The sequence below is a fragment of the Amphiura filiformis genome, chromosome 18 (genome assembly GCF_039555335.1).
Source record: "Amphiura filiformis chromosome 18, Afil_fr2py, whole genome shotgun sequence".
In the NCBI taxonomy this organism is placed as follows: Eukaryota; Metazoa; Echinodermata; class Ophiuroidea; order Amphilepidida; family Amphiuridae; genus Amphiura; species Amphiura filiformis.
In genome coordinates, this window is record NC_092645.1 from 25,402,307 (window position 1) to 25,421,406 (window position 19,100).

At 39.3% G+C, this 19,100-nt stretch overlaps 2 protein-coding genes across 2 annotated transcripts in view; both read right to left on the reverse strand.

The window, feature by feature from the left end:
- LOC140140037 (putative enoyl-CoA hydratase) overlaps window positions 1–3,000 on the reverse strand; it is a 40,689-nt gene extending 37,689 nt beyond the window's left edge. The window contains exon 1 of the mRNA XM_072161847.1: window positions 2,828–3,000. Within this exon, the coding sequence (XP_072017948.1) occupies window positions 2,828–2,917 (90 nt within the window). The 5' untranslated portion in view covers window positions 2,918–3,000. The remainder of the gene's footprint in view (window positions 1–2,827) is intronic.
- Window positions 3,001–8,891: 5,891 nt separating this feature from the next.
- Window positions 8,892–12,021, reverse strand: LOC140139052 (uncharacterized). Its single transcript, XM_072160834.1, has 3 exons — window positions 10,164–12,021; window positions 9,654–10,061; window positions 8,892–8,941 (listed from the first exon to the last, which is right to left on the reverse strand). Exons 1-3 carry the CDS (start codon window positions 12,019–12,021, stop codon window positions 8,892–8,894), a joined length of 2,316 nt encoding a protein of 771 aa, XP_072016935.1.
- Window positions 12,022–19,100: the final 7,079 nt, after the last annotated feature.

The window sequence follows — 19,100 nt, forward strand, 5'->3', positions numbered from 1 at the left end:
GGACCCAATACAAACTTTCCGTTAACAATTGAAGCCTCCGAAACAAATGAAGCCTCCGAAACAACAATAAACTTAATTATCATCTATGCATATCTAAATTGGTGTGTTTCATACTGATATCTGCATTGTAATTATTACTTGATATGTGCAGAATGTCATAAATGGTCATGTGTCATATGGTGGGGCACATTTGCGTTACAAGCACTGATTTTGATAATTTGTCCTCCTTTTCACTAAAATTGTTACATGTCTAAAACTATACATCTCACACAACAAAACTATACATTTTTGGAAAGCTTATGTTCCAAGGAATCCAACTATGCAAAAATGAAGTTGGTATACAGGGTGCGTAAGAAAATATATAGGGTGATATCATGAAAAAAAATAATTTTACTAGTAAATTCATAATTTATTGCATTTACTACTGATATGGAATACATCAAATGTAATCTAATTTTGTGGCAGGCAACACTATGAGCTTGAATAAAATTTATACTTTTGCTATGTTATGAATGACCAAAGTGGTGATACAGGGTGTGAAAATATCACGTAACTTCACGCACAAAATGTTGATTACATTTTTGAAAATATTTTCTTTAGAGTGTATCCTACATTTATTTTAACTGCATATTTGGATTCCTGGGGTAAAAAGCTTTCCAAAAATGTATACATTTCCTATCTTAGGGTGTATAATTCTCAAGATACAACAATTGAAAGCCAAAACGCATGTTGTGACTGAAAATCTTGACATTTGTGTGTAAGTGAATAGGAAAAATTGAGGTTCTTGTGACTTGCGGCTCTCAGTGAATACTTGTAAACACAATTAGATCAAATTAATAGCTGAATAAGAATAATGAATGATCAAGCTTTCATTTGAGGTATGATTTGCAAGTATAGCACACTATTTGGCAATGATATAATTCAAAATTCAAAAAGATGCCATGTCTCCCATAGAGAATGCACATACTCCTCCACCGCTTATCCTCCACCGCTTATCCACCAGGTTTATCTTCGTTAACATTTTGGTATTTTTCACTAATTAAACAAATTGGCATTCCAAATTGAGAAACATATTTGAAAATTAGAATAATCAGGCTGTATAATGAGCCCAAACTTGATGCAATTGGACCAAGAATAGCCCTGTGACAACAAGTTAAAGAGAGAAGAGGAGAGAAAAATGTAACGTCACCAGGTATTTTGGGGTCCCACCATAAGACACACGACCAAATTTAAAAAAAAATTGACATTATGGTTAATGTTTGAAAAATATACTGATACCTTAAAAAGCCTGTTTCGGAGGCTTCACATGCAAAAAACACCATACTTAACAAATGGGTGAAAAAATTAATGTGTGATAAATCTACAATATCTGCCGCATAGAATCATTGATTCACATACACACAAGAAAATAACAGCTTAGATGATCCCAACACTGTTGTTTTCAAAAAAACTACTTCTGCAATGTTTAACAATTGTTAACATGAAGCCTCCGAAACAAAAAAAATGACTTGCTGTGATAATTTAATTTTTGTCACAACTGAAATTCAATACTTAGAAGCAAAGCATGAAAAGTGGTAATTGTGATATTTTTTACCTATTTTTTTATGTCAACTTGTAGTAGTTAGCTAAATATTTTACTTTTATGATCACCTGTGTTGTTAACTGAAGCCTCCGAAACACAAATCGCTTGAATTGCCAATTCTAAAAAATAACTCCAATTTCTGTGAAACTTGGCTGGGAGGTTCCTTTCATCAAGTAGTATTTGTACATGAAGTTAGACATTCAAATTATTTTAGGAACCCAATTAAAACTTAAAAATATGTTTAAGGTTTGGAAATTTCCATTGTAAATGACACTTGATGTTAAAAATTTTCAAAACTGCAATTACAAACATAGCAAAACATGGTATAAAATTTAACTTATATCTGTTGACTTACTTTGGAATGGAATTTCACATGTATTCCAGCTTTCATGTCAAAATTTTCTGAGGTTATGTAAAATACATTTTTTCTTAGATTTTAACCAAAATGTTATGCAAATGTCAATTTTTTATTAGAAATCAAAAGGTTTAAGCCTTGAAACATTATTTTACTGGAATTTAAGTTGCTTCTATGCATGATTTCAGTAAACAGAAACATATTTAAGTGGTTTGAAATTTTGACCCTAAAAATCAAAAGTTACACCCTTTACCGTGAAAATGACCATATATCAACCTATTAGGTAGGCCTATCCTAGGTGAATTCAAATTTGCCATCAAACTGCATCATTTATATATCAAATTAAAGCCCTTGAGTAAACAAAGCCAAAACTGCAACCCTTTTTTCCATAGCACTTTCCGTAGTAAAGTTACATCTTGTCAAAGATTGACTTTCATCAAAAAGATTCAGCTAGCAAAATTCCCCAAAAGCGGCATTTCGGGGTGTTTCTAGATCTTAGTCTCATTATGATAGCAGCTTTTTTAATGGAACTGCTATCCAAATCCCTCTAAAATTCCATGTGCGAGTGACTTATCACCATAAAAAATCATATATTTGGGTCAAGTGAAGTATAGAAAACATATATATTTATGTATGTTAATTTCCTTCTTCGGTCAGTTGTTTTAAATTTCTATGTAAATATGCATTGACATTGTCGGCGAATTTGGCTGACTAGCAAATGTGTTAACTAAGGTTTGCCTGGGTTACCTAAACCTATGATAAAAGCTACTTTTGTGAATTCATGTGTCATAATGAAATAAATATAGCCTGGCCTTGTGATGACGTGAGCCTGTCAAATTCAACAACCCTGACCCACAGAATAATAAGCAGTGATTGATTTATAAGCTTACATTTTCAAAATGATTTTGAGCTACAGTAAACTGTTCACTGCTGGTGTCTGAAACTATTTTTGAAGAACTCACCCTCCGGAATGCTTGCATTTTCTTTGCGTTTCTTGCACGACCAGCTACTCTTCTTAGAACGTTTTATTTTTTTCCTTCAAAATAGCCATTGTTGATTTTTGACCAAGATCACGTGCTCTATCTTTATTCCATGCCAAGATTATGATCGCTGTCAGCCTGCTATTACGGGCGCACACCACTAAATGAAGTTCCATTGTCAAAATACACGCAAATAGGCATGAAAGTAAAAAGTTTGTTTTTCTACCCATGTAAAACCATTTTTCTTATTTTTAAATGTGTGGCACCAATGTCTTAAGGGCGTACTACACCCATATATTGGTTTGATTGGTCTAAATAAATATTTTTCATTTATAGCTAGGCGATATATGCACGGATCATGTGAAATAAAAAAAAATATGAAAAAAGAAGAAAAAAAGTGCTTTTAAACAATTGTAGTAAGTCATTTTAGCCCTATATATATTTTGTTTACTGTATCCTAGTTACTCAGATGCGTGTTTCATAACAAACCATGATTTATTCTATTCAGCATGTTCAAGTAGGGTACATGAATAGAATACATTAAATCCTTTGTTATACTCTCTATAGAAAATCTAGTGGTGCATGCAAAATATATAAACACTTACACAATGGATGTATAGTCATTAGTCAATAATATTATAATGTGTTGTTAGGAGAAGAAAAGGCTATTAGGTCACCGTATGTCAGGTTATAGGTCAATTGGTTCAGGTCAAATTTAAGCATCAATTTTGAATACACATGTGAGAGTTTGTGATATCATAATGAGGAATAATTTTGATATTCTGTCTTTAACTGGATAGGCCTATATATCGAGAAGTGCAAGGTGGATATACTAATATACCTTGGGATGTAAATGGTGAGTACAATTTAGAATGCCTAGTTGACATGGATTTCACAAATAAATATAAAATAGTTACCAAAACCATAAAAGTTAAGCTTACGGAAAACTACCCAATATGGTGGTATAGGTGACAAGAAATACAATTTTTTCAACATTGCTGTAGTATGGTTGTGGTAACCTCCCGGGGGGGTCACTCCCATTGTGGCCTGTACACCATCCGCGATAATGAAAACGCGTAAAAAGGGTCGTTTTTCGTGGGTAGGCACGATACGCGCGTATCGCGTTTAGGGTGTCAAAAACATGAAAAATTGGAAAAAGGGTAGCAAAATTGCAATTTCTAAATACGCGGAAATGAAATTTAGGGTATGAAATTTGATGTTAGGAATGAAATCCCTGTTTAGGGTGTCGTTTTAGCCAAGGGTTAAATCCTTGTTTAGGGTGCTTTTCAAAAGTTGATTATCGCGGATGGTGTACATGCCACAATGGGAGTGACCCCCCCGGGGGTAACCTGTTACCTGTGGCTTAATTAAGTTTCAGTGAAATAATGTCGCAAGTTAAAAATACAAAATATAGCTCAACATTGAAAATAGAAGCATTTTAACCAGTTCATTTTTTGATAGTTGTGGAGCACCAAGTTCATGATGTCATAAAAGAAATCAGGAACCACTTATTCCCATTTTACATATCAACTTTATTTCCCTAACGTGTTAGCAACACATATCCAAAATTTTAACGAAATCCGTTGATAGTAAGCTTTCAAAATGACGTGAATTTAAATCATCAGTGATGTACCACCTTTTGGCTTCTACTTTTAAAAGCATGTAAGCTACGTTGATACCGATGCCACCAATAAAACGAGAAGATTTGCCCTTCATTTTGCATACCACTTTGTCCAATTTTTTTTGTAATTTCTTCACAAAATGCAAAAAAATGCAAAAAAAAAAATCAATGGGTGTAGTACCCCCTTAAGGGATCTGGAATGAGCGTTTTGAGCGTTTCGACAGTATTTTTTGTGGGACATAATATGAGAGCACATCAGAAATATTGAATTGACCCCTTTCGATCATGGTCAAAAAGTTTGGCTCTCAAAACTAATACCGGGGTGACCGTTGTGCAAGATGAAAATATTAGGGTGGCGCTGTTCATGTCCCCGTAGCTCCCAGGCAGCTCCAAAGTTTAAGGGATGGGGTCCCGGGGATGGGGTATGAACGTTTGGACAGTATTTATTGTCGGCCTGTTTATTGTGGGACATTAGAGCACATCAGACATATCGAATTGCATTCTGAATACGAAGAATGTCTTTCTGATATCAAATAATTTTCATTTTTTGAAATTCACGATATAGGCCTATTAAATAGGCCTACAAATTTTATGACAAATTATTAAAATTTGATATTTTTCACATTTTTTATATATAACAGTCTTCGAAGTAAATTTTATAAATCTAATGATATATTCTTAAAGTGTATGTAGCTGGGAGGAAAAGCCGACGATCAAATTTTGACCTTTCATATTGAAGATATGGATTTTTCCCCAAAAAGACCTAATTTTTTTTGGTGTTTTGGGAAGGACATTCTTCGTATTGAGAATGCAATTCGATATGTCTGATGTGCTCTAATGTCCCACAATAAATACTGTCCAAACGTTCATACCCCATCCCTTAAACTTTGGAGCTACGGGGACATGAACAGCGCCACCCTAATATTTTCAGCTTGCACAACGGCCTCCGCGTACCCGGGTATTAGTTTTGGGAGCCAAACTTTTTGACCATGATCGAAAGGGGTCCTCTCACTATTCGGAAGGTCCGCCATTCCGAAGGTTCTCTATTCCGAAGGTTCACTTTTCCGAACGTTTAATTTTACTATTCGCTATTCCGAATGTTATTAAAGTTTCGCTATTCCGAAAAAACGGTTCACTAGGCCTATTCCGAACGTTCTCCGATTCCGAAAATTCCTAAAACACAACCAGGTTCTCTATTCCGAAAACAAAAAGGTTCTCTAATCCGAATATGGAAAAGGGTTCTCTATTCCGAATATGAAAAAATGGGTTCTCTATTCCGAAAATGAATAAAGGTTCTTTATTCCGAAACAAGTGACCATCATGTTCTCTAGGCCTACTCCGAATATGAAAAAAGGTTCTTTATTAAGAATATGAAAAAAGGTTCTCATAATAAAATGCCTGTAGGGTCTATAGAGGATGAGCGCGTAAAAATTTACAATGTCATACTATTTTAGCCAAAAATCAAGGTATAATACCGAAAATTGCCTGTATTTTTACAGTAAGCATACTTAAAGGCTGTGCAATAATTATGAGCCCCGAAGGGGGGGTAAATTTCGAACGGCTCGCCAAAAATCGCTTGCCCCCCCACCCTCTCGGCCCGCCAAAAATTCTTTGCCCCCCCCCCCAGTTGAACATGTTAAATTTTTGGGATCTCAAAATAATTCCAAACCTGAAATGGTTTAGATGTATGTTGCGAGCGCAGCGAGCATGAACATTTGCATATTTAAGCGTTCCGTGCCGTTTTCCTAAGCCTTTTAGAGCGTTTTATTAAAAGGCGCCCCGTGAATGCGTGCCAAAAATCGCTTGACCCCCCCTCTCGGCTTGCCAAAATTACTTGCCCCCCCCTTCGGCTCGCCAAAATTTCTTGCCCCCCCCCAATTTTACCCTCCCCAGGGCTCATAATTACAGCCCCTTACATCAACTAGACCAAGTAAGTATTTGCCGAAACGTGGGTGGGATTGATATTGAGCCCCCCCCCCACCCATGTGGAGGGACATGTTCTCTCCCTCCCGGGATTGACGCTGTATGCATCTACATTCTTGTAGCATTTAAACTATTACTTGCTATCATCCGTAGATAACATCTTGCTATTACTTGCTATCATCCGTAGATAGCATCTAAACTATTACTTGCTATCATCCGTAGATAGCATTTAAACTATTACTTGCTATCATCAGTAGATAGCATTTAAACTATTACTTGCTATCATCCGTAGATAGCATCTAAACTATTACTTGCTATCATCAGTAGATAGCATCTAAACTATTACTTGCTATCATCCGTAGATAGCATCTAAACTATTACTTGCTATCATCGGTAGATAGCATCTATAGCTATTACTTGCTATCATCAGTAGATAGCATCTAAACTATTACTTGTTATCATCCGCAGGGGCGTAGCAAGAGTATCAGGGGCCCATGGACAAGGAGCAGTACGGGTCCTTTTAACCAGGGCAGGATTTAGCCTACCTTATTGGGGCCCTGGGCCAGGCCAAAATTTGGAGGCCCCGAACCCACGTGCCGAGGAAGGTATGTGCACTCAAGTCAGTGGCCAAGTTTTGTCAATTTCATTCAGACTATTTTGGCCCCAGATCAACATAAATTTTGGTATTTGAATGCGCGCGAAGCGGAAAATTTTACAATTTTGCCCTATTTTGACCAAAAAACATGCTGTTATTGGGGTTAAAAGAAACATGCATAGGGCAATTTTGGGGGCCCAAAATTGCCCTGGACCCGGGCCCATCTGGCCCAATGGTATAAAAATCCGGCCCTGCTCTCCATTATCAGCCCTTATTTAATTCTCGCTTTTGTGCTCCGGGCCCCTGAACCCTCGGGGACCATGGACTTCGTCCACCCTGTCCACCCGCTTGCTACGCGCCTGAGTATCATTTGTCCTCATAAAACAACCGCTAGACCGAAAATAACGAGCACAGCAAATCGGGTTTGCAGTGGCGGATCCAGAGCAGTCAGGAGGGGGGGGGCAATTTTCAAAATCAAATGTAAGTAATGGCCATCCCGGAGCGCTTGCACGACGCAGGGGGTGTCTTAGGGGGACGGACACTTGTTTGTATGTACGCAGGGGGTGTCTTAGGGGGATGTTCCCCCTCAGATATATCATTGCTTTTTAAAACAAAAAAGGGCCCGATCTCAATTTGTAACCTTTATAGGCCTAAGACTTGAGATTCGCAAAGCATGCATGGATCGATGTTGAATTGAAGTCAGCACGGAGTCCTTCTTAAGCTGTCTTAATAGGCCTACTGACTTTGGTGACAAAATGTGACGGGCCGTACATACCGGCGGGCCCGCCGTATTTTTCATGTTTTTGGGCAGAGGACCCGCCTTCAAGCAAAACTTAATCACAGACCTAGGGCCTATATAGATTGACCCGACTGCGATTTAGGCATTGGCCTGCTATACGTGCAATTTAACCCTTTCCCTTCTCATTTTCTCCCTTTCTCTTCTTTTTCCCTCTTTCTCTTCTCTTCTTTCCTTTTGGGGGGGGGGGGAGAAGGGGCCGCCCCCTGAATCCGCGCCTGGTGTTTTGCACTATAGGCCTACTTAGACTTATCATGCTTATAATACGGTCATTCCGTTGGTTAAAATAGCAAACTATCCAATACTCTTCCGTCATTATCAGATTATGCTATCTTCAGTCGATAGCATTATCAGATTATGCTATCTTCAGTAGATAGTACAATGGGATCATGCTATCTTTAATAGATAGCACAATGGGATTATGCTTTCTTCAACAGATAGCACAATAATTGGATTATGCTATATTCAGTAGATAGCGTGATCACAGTATGTATGCTATCTTCAGTATACACCAATCCGAGAAGCGTTTACTGTATTTGGCCCTCTATTGACGGAACCACAATTATACCAGTGCGGGAGATTTAATTTGTTCAATCAATTCATGGTCGTGTATTGAAAATTACTGTTGTGTACAATTCTGTATAGCACACTAACAAGTAATTGATTGAACCCCCAACATTGGGACACCGCAGTTTTACGTCGGGGACACCGCAGGAATGGCCTAGTCGGATTGGTGTATAGATATCATGATCAGATTATGATATTTTCAAAGGTAAAATGTTAGGCCCTACTTTTCCTTCAGTGTATAGGCTATGTAAAGTTGAAATTGGTATTGGGTTACTCCGTAAACGTGGCATAAAATAATAATAAAAGATCCAGATGCTAGGTTAAAACTCACACAATATCGTTGTATCTTGAGCGCGTATCAACAGTTACGCGTAACAACTTGTTTGTAGAATATTTTAAAAATATCAGCAAGTGCGTACGCTATTCAATTATAAAAGGCAAAAAAGCAAATCGTCCGAACATATTTTGTCCATTATTGTAGCTCCAACACCAATGGACCAGCCCTGCCTAGTGCATAGCTAGCTAGAGTCCAAAGAGATAGAGTTAATTTAAGTGTGATTTGCTTGCTTACTTGTTTATTTCGGGTGGTTTTCCCGAACCACGACAGCTCTCCATATCCTCCTGTCCTGCATCACCGTTCCCAATTCAGATGCTTCCAGTCCGGTGTCTTGCTTGAGTACATCTACATATGTAAGGGGTGGTCTACCAGGGTTCCTTGTTCCATGTGTGGGTGCCCAGTTTATCAGGTTGGCGACAGGTTCACACTTGCTCCTGAAGCAGTGGCCAGCGAAGCGTGTTCTCCTTTCTCTGATCTTCTCTGAGAGCCTTGGGAGGTCTCCATATAAATCTTTGTTGCTTATGTGCTGCTTCCAGTGGATGTTGTACACTGCCCTAAGCATACGGGTGTAACAGCCATCCAGCTCTTTAGATAGTTTGGGAGTTATGGTCCAGGCTTCACATCCATACGTTAAGACAGACTCCACTGTAGCGCTGAAGACCCGCAGTTTGAAGTTCTTTGGTAGAGCAGACTTCCAGATCTTACTTAGGCTGTTGCATGCTCTCCAAGCGGCTGCCTTGCGTGTTTTGACATCATGCTCTGTGCTAGCCATCCATGCTCCGAGATATTTGAAGTCTTTCACCTCATCTAGCTTTGTACCATTATTTGTGCTGATGTTAACTTGCTGATCTTGGTTAAAAGACATGAACTTTGTCTTGGTGGCATTCATCTTTAAACCGACTCTTCCGACTGATGCTTCTACCCTTTGTAGCAGTTCCTGAGCTTGTTTTATTTCTTCTGACAGTAGGGCGATGTCATCAGCGAAGCCTAGATCTGTTACCACTTCTGGCCCAACTCTTCTACTCTTTCTCCTTGCTAGCTGGAATCCTAGTGCTTCCTCCTTGCCATCTATAGCTATTCTCAAGGCATAGTCCAGCACTATCACAAACAGATACGGGGCAAGGGTATCTCTTTGAAGAACACCGGCTACGATGTCAAACAGCTCAGTTTCTCCATCAGGGGAGATCACTTTGGCTCTGGTTTTCTTGTATGTCCTTCCAATAGCATCCACAAGTTGTTTTGGTATCCCATAGGCTCTGAGGATTTGTAGCATCTTGCCTCGGTGAATTTTTATAGTGTCGAAGGCTTTTTGGAAGTCAATGAATGTTATAATGGCTGGTAGATTTTTGGCCTTCACTCCTTCTATTATCCTTCTAAGAGCCAGTATGTGGCTGACAGTAGTTCTACCCACTCTGAAGCCATTCTGGTTATTTCTCAGAAGTCCATCAACTTTGGGTCTTATCCTGTTGAGTATCAACCTATTGAAGGTTTTGGCCACTATTGAGGATAGGCTGATGCCACGGTAATTACCTCCTTGACTTAGGTCTCCTGACTTTGGTATTGGGATTATGTTAAGAATAGACCACTGATCAGGCATTCTTTCTTTCAGCAATGCATCATTGCAAAATCCTAGCACCAGGTCACATCTCTTTAAGACTTCTGGTGGGATGCCGTCTTCTCCGCTACTCTTTCCTTCTGCTATTGCTGTCTTTGCCTTTGTATATTCTTCATGGCTAAAAGGACCAACTTCAATCACGAGATCACCTGTGATGGGCTCTATCGTATCATCTTCTCCCTCTATATCTGGGGAACTTCCTAGTAGGTCTTTGAAATGATGATACCAGTTGTTAACCCTTTCCATCTGAGTGTCTCCTTTCAGCTGGCCGCTCATTGACGATTTTCTTCCTGTAATGTCATTAATCAGTTTCCAACTCTGACTGTGTTTACAGTTGTCATGAGCCATTTCAACTTCTCTCAGTTTGATGTTGAGATCATCCTCTGTTGCCTGGTTATAGGCTTCTGCTAGTTCAGACTTTGCCTGATTATAACTGAGCCTGTTGTCTTCGGTTGTGCATTCTTGATATGTCACATAAGCCTTCTTGATTTTCTGTCTTGCTGTTGTTACTCTGTGATCACTTGAGAAGCACGCCTCCCTGATTTTCTTTCTAACAGGGATGATCTTCTCTGTTGCTTCTGCAGTGGCGCTTATGAATCTCTCATATCGCTCGGTTGCATTTTCATTGATGTCTTCTAGAGGCTGGAATCTGTTGCGTACCTCGATTGTGTATTGCTGCTGTAACTTGTTGTTTGAACACAGTTCCCTCCAGTCGTAGTGTTTCTTTCTTGACAAAGCCTTGCTCTTTCTTAGACTTAGTCTGATCCTTGCTGATACGAACCTATGATCAGATCCTATGCTGGAAAAGGTGCTATAAGCTTCGGCATTCAGCAAGCTGTTCTTCCACTTTTTCCGAATCAGAACATAGTCCAGTTGATATTTGCTTCCTGTTGGGCTCATGTACGTCCACAGCTTTCCATTCCTCTTTCGGAAGTAGGTATTAGCAATTATGAGGTTTTTCTCAATTGCCAAATCTACCATATACTTTCCATTTCTGTTGGTTGTGTCATGATTGGTATAATTTGCATCTCCAGTTCCAACTCTACCATTGAAGTCTCCTACAATAACAAGGACATTGTGAGCTGGAATGGAATCATTGGCTCTTCTTAAGTTGTCATAGTGTGCTTCAATGTTGTCTTCATTGTCCACATTAGTTGGACAATAGGTAACTATTACTGTTGTTGCTGGGTTACCTTGAAAGTTGGCAGCCAGGATACGGTCTGTGTGTTGTGTCACGCTAGCTAGTGAGCTTTTTGCACTAGAACTGAGAACGATGCCAACTCCGCCAGTTGCTGCACCTGCTCTATTTCTGACAGCTGAAGTTGTAATTAGCGTCTGTCCAAGGATGTTCTCATATCTGACTGGTTCCTTATGGACTATACGATGTTCCTGTATCCCCAGGATGTCTATGTTGTATGCCATTAAGCTGCACACTAGTTCCTCGCTGCATCTTTGTTCTCTGATGGTCCTCACATTCATGGTGGAGATTGTGACAATTTTCCTGCAGTTCATAAGGTTACTCCTTTTGCTTCCACATATGTCAGCCTTGTCCCTTCCTTGCGGCTTTGAGGACAAGCCATCATTTGATTTCTCAGAATCCGTGTCAGCTCCAGGGACTCTAACCCTAGTGTAGTTTAGGTTTGCTGTCATAGTTTTTCTTTTGCTGCTTAATTCTGCGGTCGCAATTCCTACAGAATGGTTTAACATATGAGTTTGCCTTCTCACAGTTGTCTTGTGGCCGCTGTATAATAATGAGAAATCATTTTATCTACGCCCTTCACTCTTACCACTTCCGTCTCCAACCAAATGTGGTAAGTTGTACAGGTCTCAGGACTCCCTGCTTGTGTTCACTGACCGTATCCATAGAGTATTACCTATTATGAAACGCCCTTCTGTCGGAGACAAGAGATTGCATCTCAAAACCGCCTGAGGTAGTGAACTACCTCAGCTATTTGACCCATAGCTGGGGCTTGGTTGATGGGCGCCAGGGCATGTCCACACGCCGATGGGCCTGCACGCCACATCTCTGGGGCCCAAAGCTGCTCCGAGATCCCTTACAGTTTCGCCTGGGGCCGTGGGGTACCCAGTTACCGTGTGTTGTCGCTGGGAGGCACTGTAAGAGTCTTGATGTAGGAGAGGCTATGTACTGGCAGGGGAAGGCTTACGTACTTTCTTCCCTTTTCACCTTACGGCTAGCCAGCGGCAGCTGAAAGCAGAAAAATGCAAGCACTAAACTACATGCTACTACTAATCTACCTCGCTAATGCACTAGACGCATCACAACACCCTGTGTCCAAAGGACACCAACACACAAAGTGTGATTTAGTAGGATTTAAATTATATTCTATTCGTTAGTGTTAATGACCTCGTATGGATCAAGTCCATGTATGCACAGGCCCTATAAAATATGTCCACAGTATCATTTGTCCTCATAAAACAACCGCTAGACCGAAAATAACGAGCACAGCAAATCGGATTTGCAGTGGCGGATCCAGAGCAGTCAGGAGGGGGGGCAATTTTCAAAATCAAATGTAAGTAATGGCCATCCCGGAGCGCTTGTGCGACGCAGGGGGGTGTCTTAGGGGGGACGGACACTTGTTTGTATGTACGCAGGGGGTGTCTTAGGGGGATGTTCCCCCTCAGATATATCATTGCTTTTTAAAACAAAAAAGGGCCCGATCTCAATTTGTAACATTTATAGGCCTAAGACTTGAGATTCGCAAAGCATGCATGGATCGATGTTGAATTGAAGTCAGCACGGAGTCCTTCTTAAGCTGTCTTAATAGGCCTACTGACTTTGGTGACAAAACGTGACGGGCCGTACATACCGGCGGGGCCGCCGTATTTTTCATGTTTTTGGGCAGAGGACCCGCCTTCAAGCAAAACTTAATCACAGACCTAAGGCCTATATAGATTGACCCGACTGCGATGTAGGCATTGGCCTACTATACGTGCAATTTAACCCTTTCCCATCTCATTTTATCCCTTTCTCTTCTTTTTTTTCCTCTTTCTCTTCTTTCCTTTTTTTTGGGGGGAGGGGCCGCCCCCCCCCCCCCCCTGAATCCGCGCCTGGTGTTTTGCACTACTTAGACTTATCATGCTTATAATACGGTCATTCCGTTGGTTAAAATAGCAAACTATCCAATACTCTTCCGTCATTATCAGATTATGCTATCTTCAGTAGATAGCATTATCAGATTATGCTATCTTCAGTAGATAGCACAATGGGATCATGCTATCTTTAATAGATAGCACAATGGGATTATGCTTTCTTCAACAGATAGCACAATTGGATTATGCTATATTCAGTAGATAGCGTGATCACAGTATGCTATCTTCAGTATAGATATCATGATCAGATTATGATATTTTCAAAGGTAAAATGTGACAAGGTTTATTTGCCCGTAAGAGAGCTCTATTGTTCCGCTATTGTATCCGCTATTGTATCCACTATTGTATTCTACAGGGTGGGCCATTAAAAAGTTCACACTTTTTTGATGGCTTATTTCTCAAAAGTGCAAACACATATTGAAATAAGTTGAACATATTTGTAAACCTCTATGTCTGGACTGTCATTGCTGAAAAGGGCATTAACATCCATGGTCTAATTACAAAATGGCGGCCATTTGAAGCAAGGGAGTCAAAAACCACTTTGCACACACGTAAGTCAAATGGAGCGGATGATCACGCGATATATGGTGGTCGCTGGTTCACACCACAATGGATTAGGAACAAAGGAAGAAAAATAACAGTACGCATGAAAGTTCTGTCAATATTTCTCTTGTAAATTAACCATATTTAAATAAATATTTCTTTTTCAAACAGAATATGTAGCCTTCCAGTTGAACAGAATATGTAACAGTAGCTTTAAATAATCTGCGCAGTTAACGTTTGTTTGCAGTCGCATTCTAGATAATGTGCATAATTTTATACCCGAGTCTTCATGATGGTTATTGCACTATAACATAAATCTTATATAGAGATATAACAAGATAAATTTATAAATAGGTGTCAGGAATGTCTCTCCTTCTCTTCGGAAATTATTTCTTCATATAGACACATGTAAACCGTAGCAGTGCTTCAATGGAAACGAGTTATTTGTCTCAAATTGTCATGAAATTAAAAATATTGCACTAGAAAAGTAAGAATACAAGTAAAATCATATTTGACTCTGATAAAAATAGTTCTGTTCTTTATTACTGCTTATCATGGTTCCATAAAGTCACGTATTTATGCATGCCACAGTGAAAATGCTTAAAGTGTTCTTATCGTCCTTCAACGTGGCCTCCTTGCTCGCGAATACAAATCATCGCACGACCGTACATAATGGTGAACTGCTCTTGAAGTAACCCTGGTGCGTCGGATCCTTGTGAACGCATCTGTAATACGTCTCCTCAGCTCCCGCAAAATCCTTGGTGGACCTTCGGCATACACAGACGCCTTGACATCACCCCAAAGCCAGAAGTCCAAAGGTGTCAGATCAGGACTCCTCGGAGGCCCTCACTCCACATGATGTCCAAGGCCGACAACACGATGCGGAAACAACTCCTGCAATCTGTCTCTGACAGCGATAAGACGGTGATATGGGCTGGCGCTCCGTCTTGAAAGAACCACGCCCTGCGGATGGCCCCGTTCGCTTGCTGTCCAAATATTTGGACCAGTTGGGGCTCTAGTTGATCATTGATTATGTCGAGGTAAACGTTTCCATTTATGTTAGATGTTCTGGTCGACGAATATCGGTCCTATCAACCGGTTGTTTCCTGTGACGGCTGCGAGAACACTAACTTTGCGTTTGTCATGTGGAACGTTAAAAGCAAAGTCTCTCGGAGGATTGCCTTTCGGTGCATACATCCGTACGTTTTGAGAAGAGACAGACCCGTCCATTTGAAAGTTTGCCTCGTCAACAACAACAGCGGTATCAAGAAAGCGACGTGCTCTGCTATCTAACCAGTTACAAAACTGAAGTCGCCGATTTGGATCTCCTGGTTGCAGTCCATGACGCTTAAGGATCTTGTAAGGGTGCCATTCGATATCATGAGTGATGATTCGTCTGAACGTTGTCCTTGGAATATGGGGACAATTGTTCCGTCGAGTACTCAATCTTGAGTTAGCTTGCAAATCCCTTCTAACATCGGCAATGTGATTGGCTGATCTTCCTGTTCGTGGTCTCCCACTGTTAGATTTGTTCCGATTGAGAACAGTTCCATGTAAGTGAAACTTTTGTTTAATATTATAGATGTGTCGGTGACTAGGAAGTCTGGTATTCGGAAACTGGTTCGGCCATGCATTCAGGACAGAGCGCACCTTTCCGGTTCTTGAAATTTCCTCCTCGATGAAAATTCGTTCCTCCTTTGTAAACTGCCGCATTTTGAACAGCAAGAAATCAGAATCACCTCAAAGTACTTACACGGGTATCTCTAACATGAATGACAAGAACGCACGCAAGGCATTTTAAATTTGAAGTTCCCTCCAAAACTAGTGTATTTGTTATGTAAATGAGCATGTCCAATCAGCCTTTTGTGTCAATTTCACAGGTGAATGATTTTCAAACAGTAAACAACTCATACACGCATGAGTCCGATGACCCCGGCAATGACACTCAAGTAAATGCATATAGAGTCATCAAACTTTTTTTAAACTTGCTTAAGCCTAAAAAACTTAATATGCATGATCATTGTCTATAGTCTTACGTGTGTGCAAAGTGGTTTTTGACTTCTCTGCTTTAAATGGTCGCCATTTTGTAATTAGACCATGGATGTTAATGCGCTTTTCAGCAATGACAGTCCAGACATAGAGGTTTACAAAATATGTTCAACTTATTTCAATATGTGTTTTCCTTTCTGAGAAATAAGCCATCGAAAAAGTGTGAACTTTTTAATGGCCCACCCTGTATTCATAAAAGCTACTGCAAGAATCGCGGCAACCCCTGATATTGCAGGTGTCTACCGCCGGCGTTTCGCATTTATTAACATTCAAAATGATCCCATACTCTTACATTTATAGTCTTATTAGTGCTTTTTATATAATATTCAGAAATTGCAATTCTGAAAACTACTAACTTTTCAAGTGAAAATATATATTCCATCGAAATGTGTACAACGTGGGAAACTATGAGGAAATTGAACACTCGTTGTCTGATCATGCATGTGTTTATGGTTCGGATAGCGGTTACTTTCCAGATCTCGTTCCGCTTGGGTTTATTGAATACACTCTATATATAGTCATCAATATATGTCGTTTCCAGTCCCTGAACTATTGGGTTCAGCTATTAATTGTGTAAATAATTATTTTACCCCATGCAGCTGATTGGGGTGGTTACGGTCGTTAAAACAACTAACATGAAATGAGGATATCGAACTAGTTTGCCCCGCAGGGCTTAAAAGAATCACAAACCGCGAAATATGGATATCCAATTAGTTTGCCCCTCGAAGCTTCAAAAAATCACTCATCGCGAAATAGTTTGCCCGCAGGGCTACAAAGAACCATTAACCATGAAATATGGATATCCAACTAGTTCGCCTCGCATGGCTACAAAGAACCACTTACTGCGCAATATTTTTTACCTCAAAAAAAGAATTAATATCTACCAAAAAACGTTTCAAAACGTAAAAAGGGGCCACAGTTTAAAAAATCTTTCCTGTGTGGCTTTTCACCCTTTTTAAACTTGGTCCCATTCAGTAAAGTAGTAATATGAAGAAGCAGTCCTAATTTCTACATGCAACAATTAGGTTTAAGACTGTTCAAAGCGGTACAATATGATGAAGGCTATGTATTATCAAAAACATTTGAAGGTTTATATTTTATTATCTTGCGTGTTCATAAAGAGTAGTAGAGTATTATATATACTTAGCAAATTGACTGTCTGTCAACCTGCTATATATAGGCCCTACATCTGTACATAGGCGCAGAATCGCACAAGACGATGAAGAATTTAACAAAGTGAGTATTTGCTACTTTTGCTTAAATCAAAATACATTATAACGTCTTTACGGACGAACATTAATTCATTTACTCTACAAAATGAACACTGACAACTAAGAAAAGAAACAAGTAGCCTAAAGATGACTTCAGTATGGGTCTTTAGAAACTTTCATAAATGGGACCAAGTTTAAAAAAGGGTGAAAAGCCACACAGGAAAGATTTTTTAAACTGTGGCCCCTTTTTACGTTTTGAAACGTTTTTTGGTAGATCAACAGTTACGCGTAACAACTTGTTTGTAGAATATTTTAAAAATATCAGTAAGTGCGTACGCTATTCAATTATAAAAGGCAAAAAAGCAAATCGTCCGAACATATTTTGTCCATTATTGTAGCTCCAACACCAATGGACCAGCCCTGCCAGTATAGGACCATGAAAGGACACATACAGGTGACAAACCGTATAAATGCAGTAATTGTACATACAAATCTGCCACGGGTTCACAGTTAAAAAGACATAATCAGGACTCACACTGGTAATACGCCATACAAATGCGTCAAATGTACGAAGGCCTCCAAGTGGATGTCCTCGTTAAAGTGCCATAATATAGCGTGTAAAATCAGTACCCCCGAGAGAGGGAAGGGCAAAAAAAATTAATTTAAAATTATTTATAGTTTCATTTTAATATACAGCCCGTCTCAAGTGAAAAGAGCCCTCTTTGGCAATTAGAAAATACTGTTGTGACATGATGCTTACATCAACGTCAAGGGCGTAGTCTCAGCTTTCAAATGCCGTTTGTTCTGTTCAATTTGCTTGTTTTAATCTCGAGATATGTTTAGTTAACAACGAAGGGTAAAATCACAATGCCACCCACTTTTGCTATGGAAGAGGGCTGTACACGTAACACATTTATCAAGAGTTCCTTCACGAAATCAAAAGAATGCATCGATTACCCGGGGTACCATAGCAACAGATGAGCAACGTTCACGAGGTTCCGATGCATTGAACCATAGATGTCAAAGAAAGGCTGATCACTCGCACCTGTAAGCGTAGGCACCCTTTAAGGTTGGTGAAAATCGGGCTTTTTAATGATTTTTTGAAAAAATTAGGAAGCATTTTTTAAAACCATTTATGGTGCAAATTTCTCCAAGTTGGTCAAAAAAACTAACAAAAAACGGTTCCTAGATATTTTCATCTAGCCTAGTTCTTAAAAATTGATAGAAAAAAAATTCAAGAATATTTTTGTTACGGTTAACGAAAAAGGCACCATATTTGTTAGAGCAACTATACTTACTTGCCTCTGTTGGAGATTATGAAACAGCAAAATAATGAACACATTAAAGTTCACAGTCTCTGCAATTCCTTCTTTATTATCAATTAATGGAAACAACAATAGGCCTCTACTATACATAAAGAATCATTCTATGCTTCTCTCAGCAATAACTTGATAGTTACCCATCTGCAAAATTCATTAATATTCAATCATTATTATTAGAATGCGATATATACACGGTTATCATTTGCGGAGCATATTTTATTATACGTCCCTATACAGAAGAATTCTACTCTAAACGATAATTTGTTAATTATTTACATCTGCAAAATCACTATTATTCATTATTATGTTTTGATGAATCCAAGTGTGTGAAAATATTGGATCCAAAACATAATAATGATAAAATTGGATGCTTTACGCCCAATATTTATGGGTCTCGCTACGAGTTTTAAAATATTGGACTCGACTATACATAGCCGTTTTTAGTCAAGCGTTTGACAAACATTTAGCCATCACAAGCGTTTGCCAAAAGCGT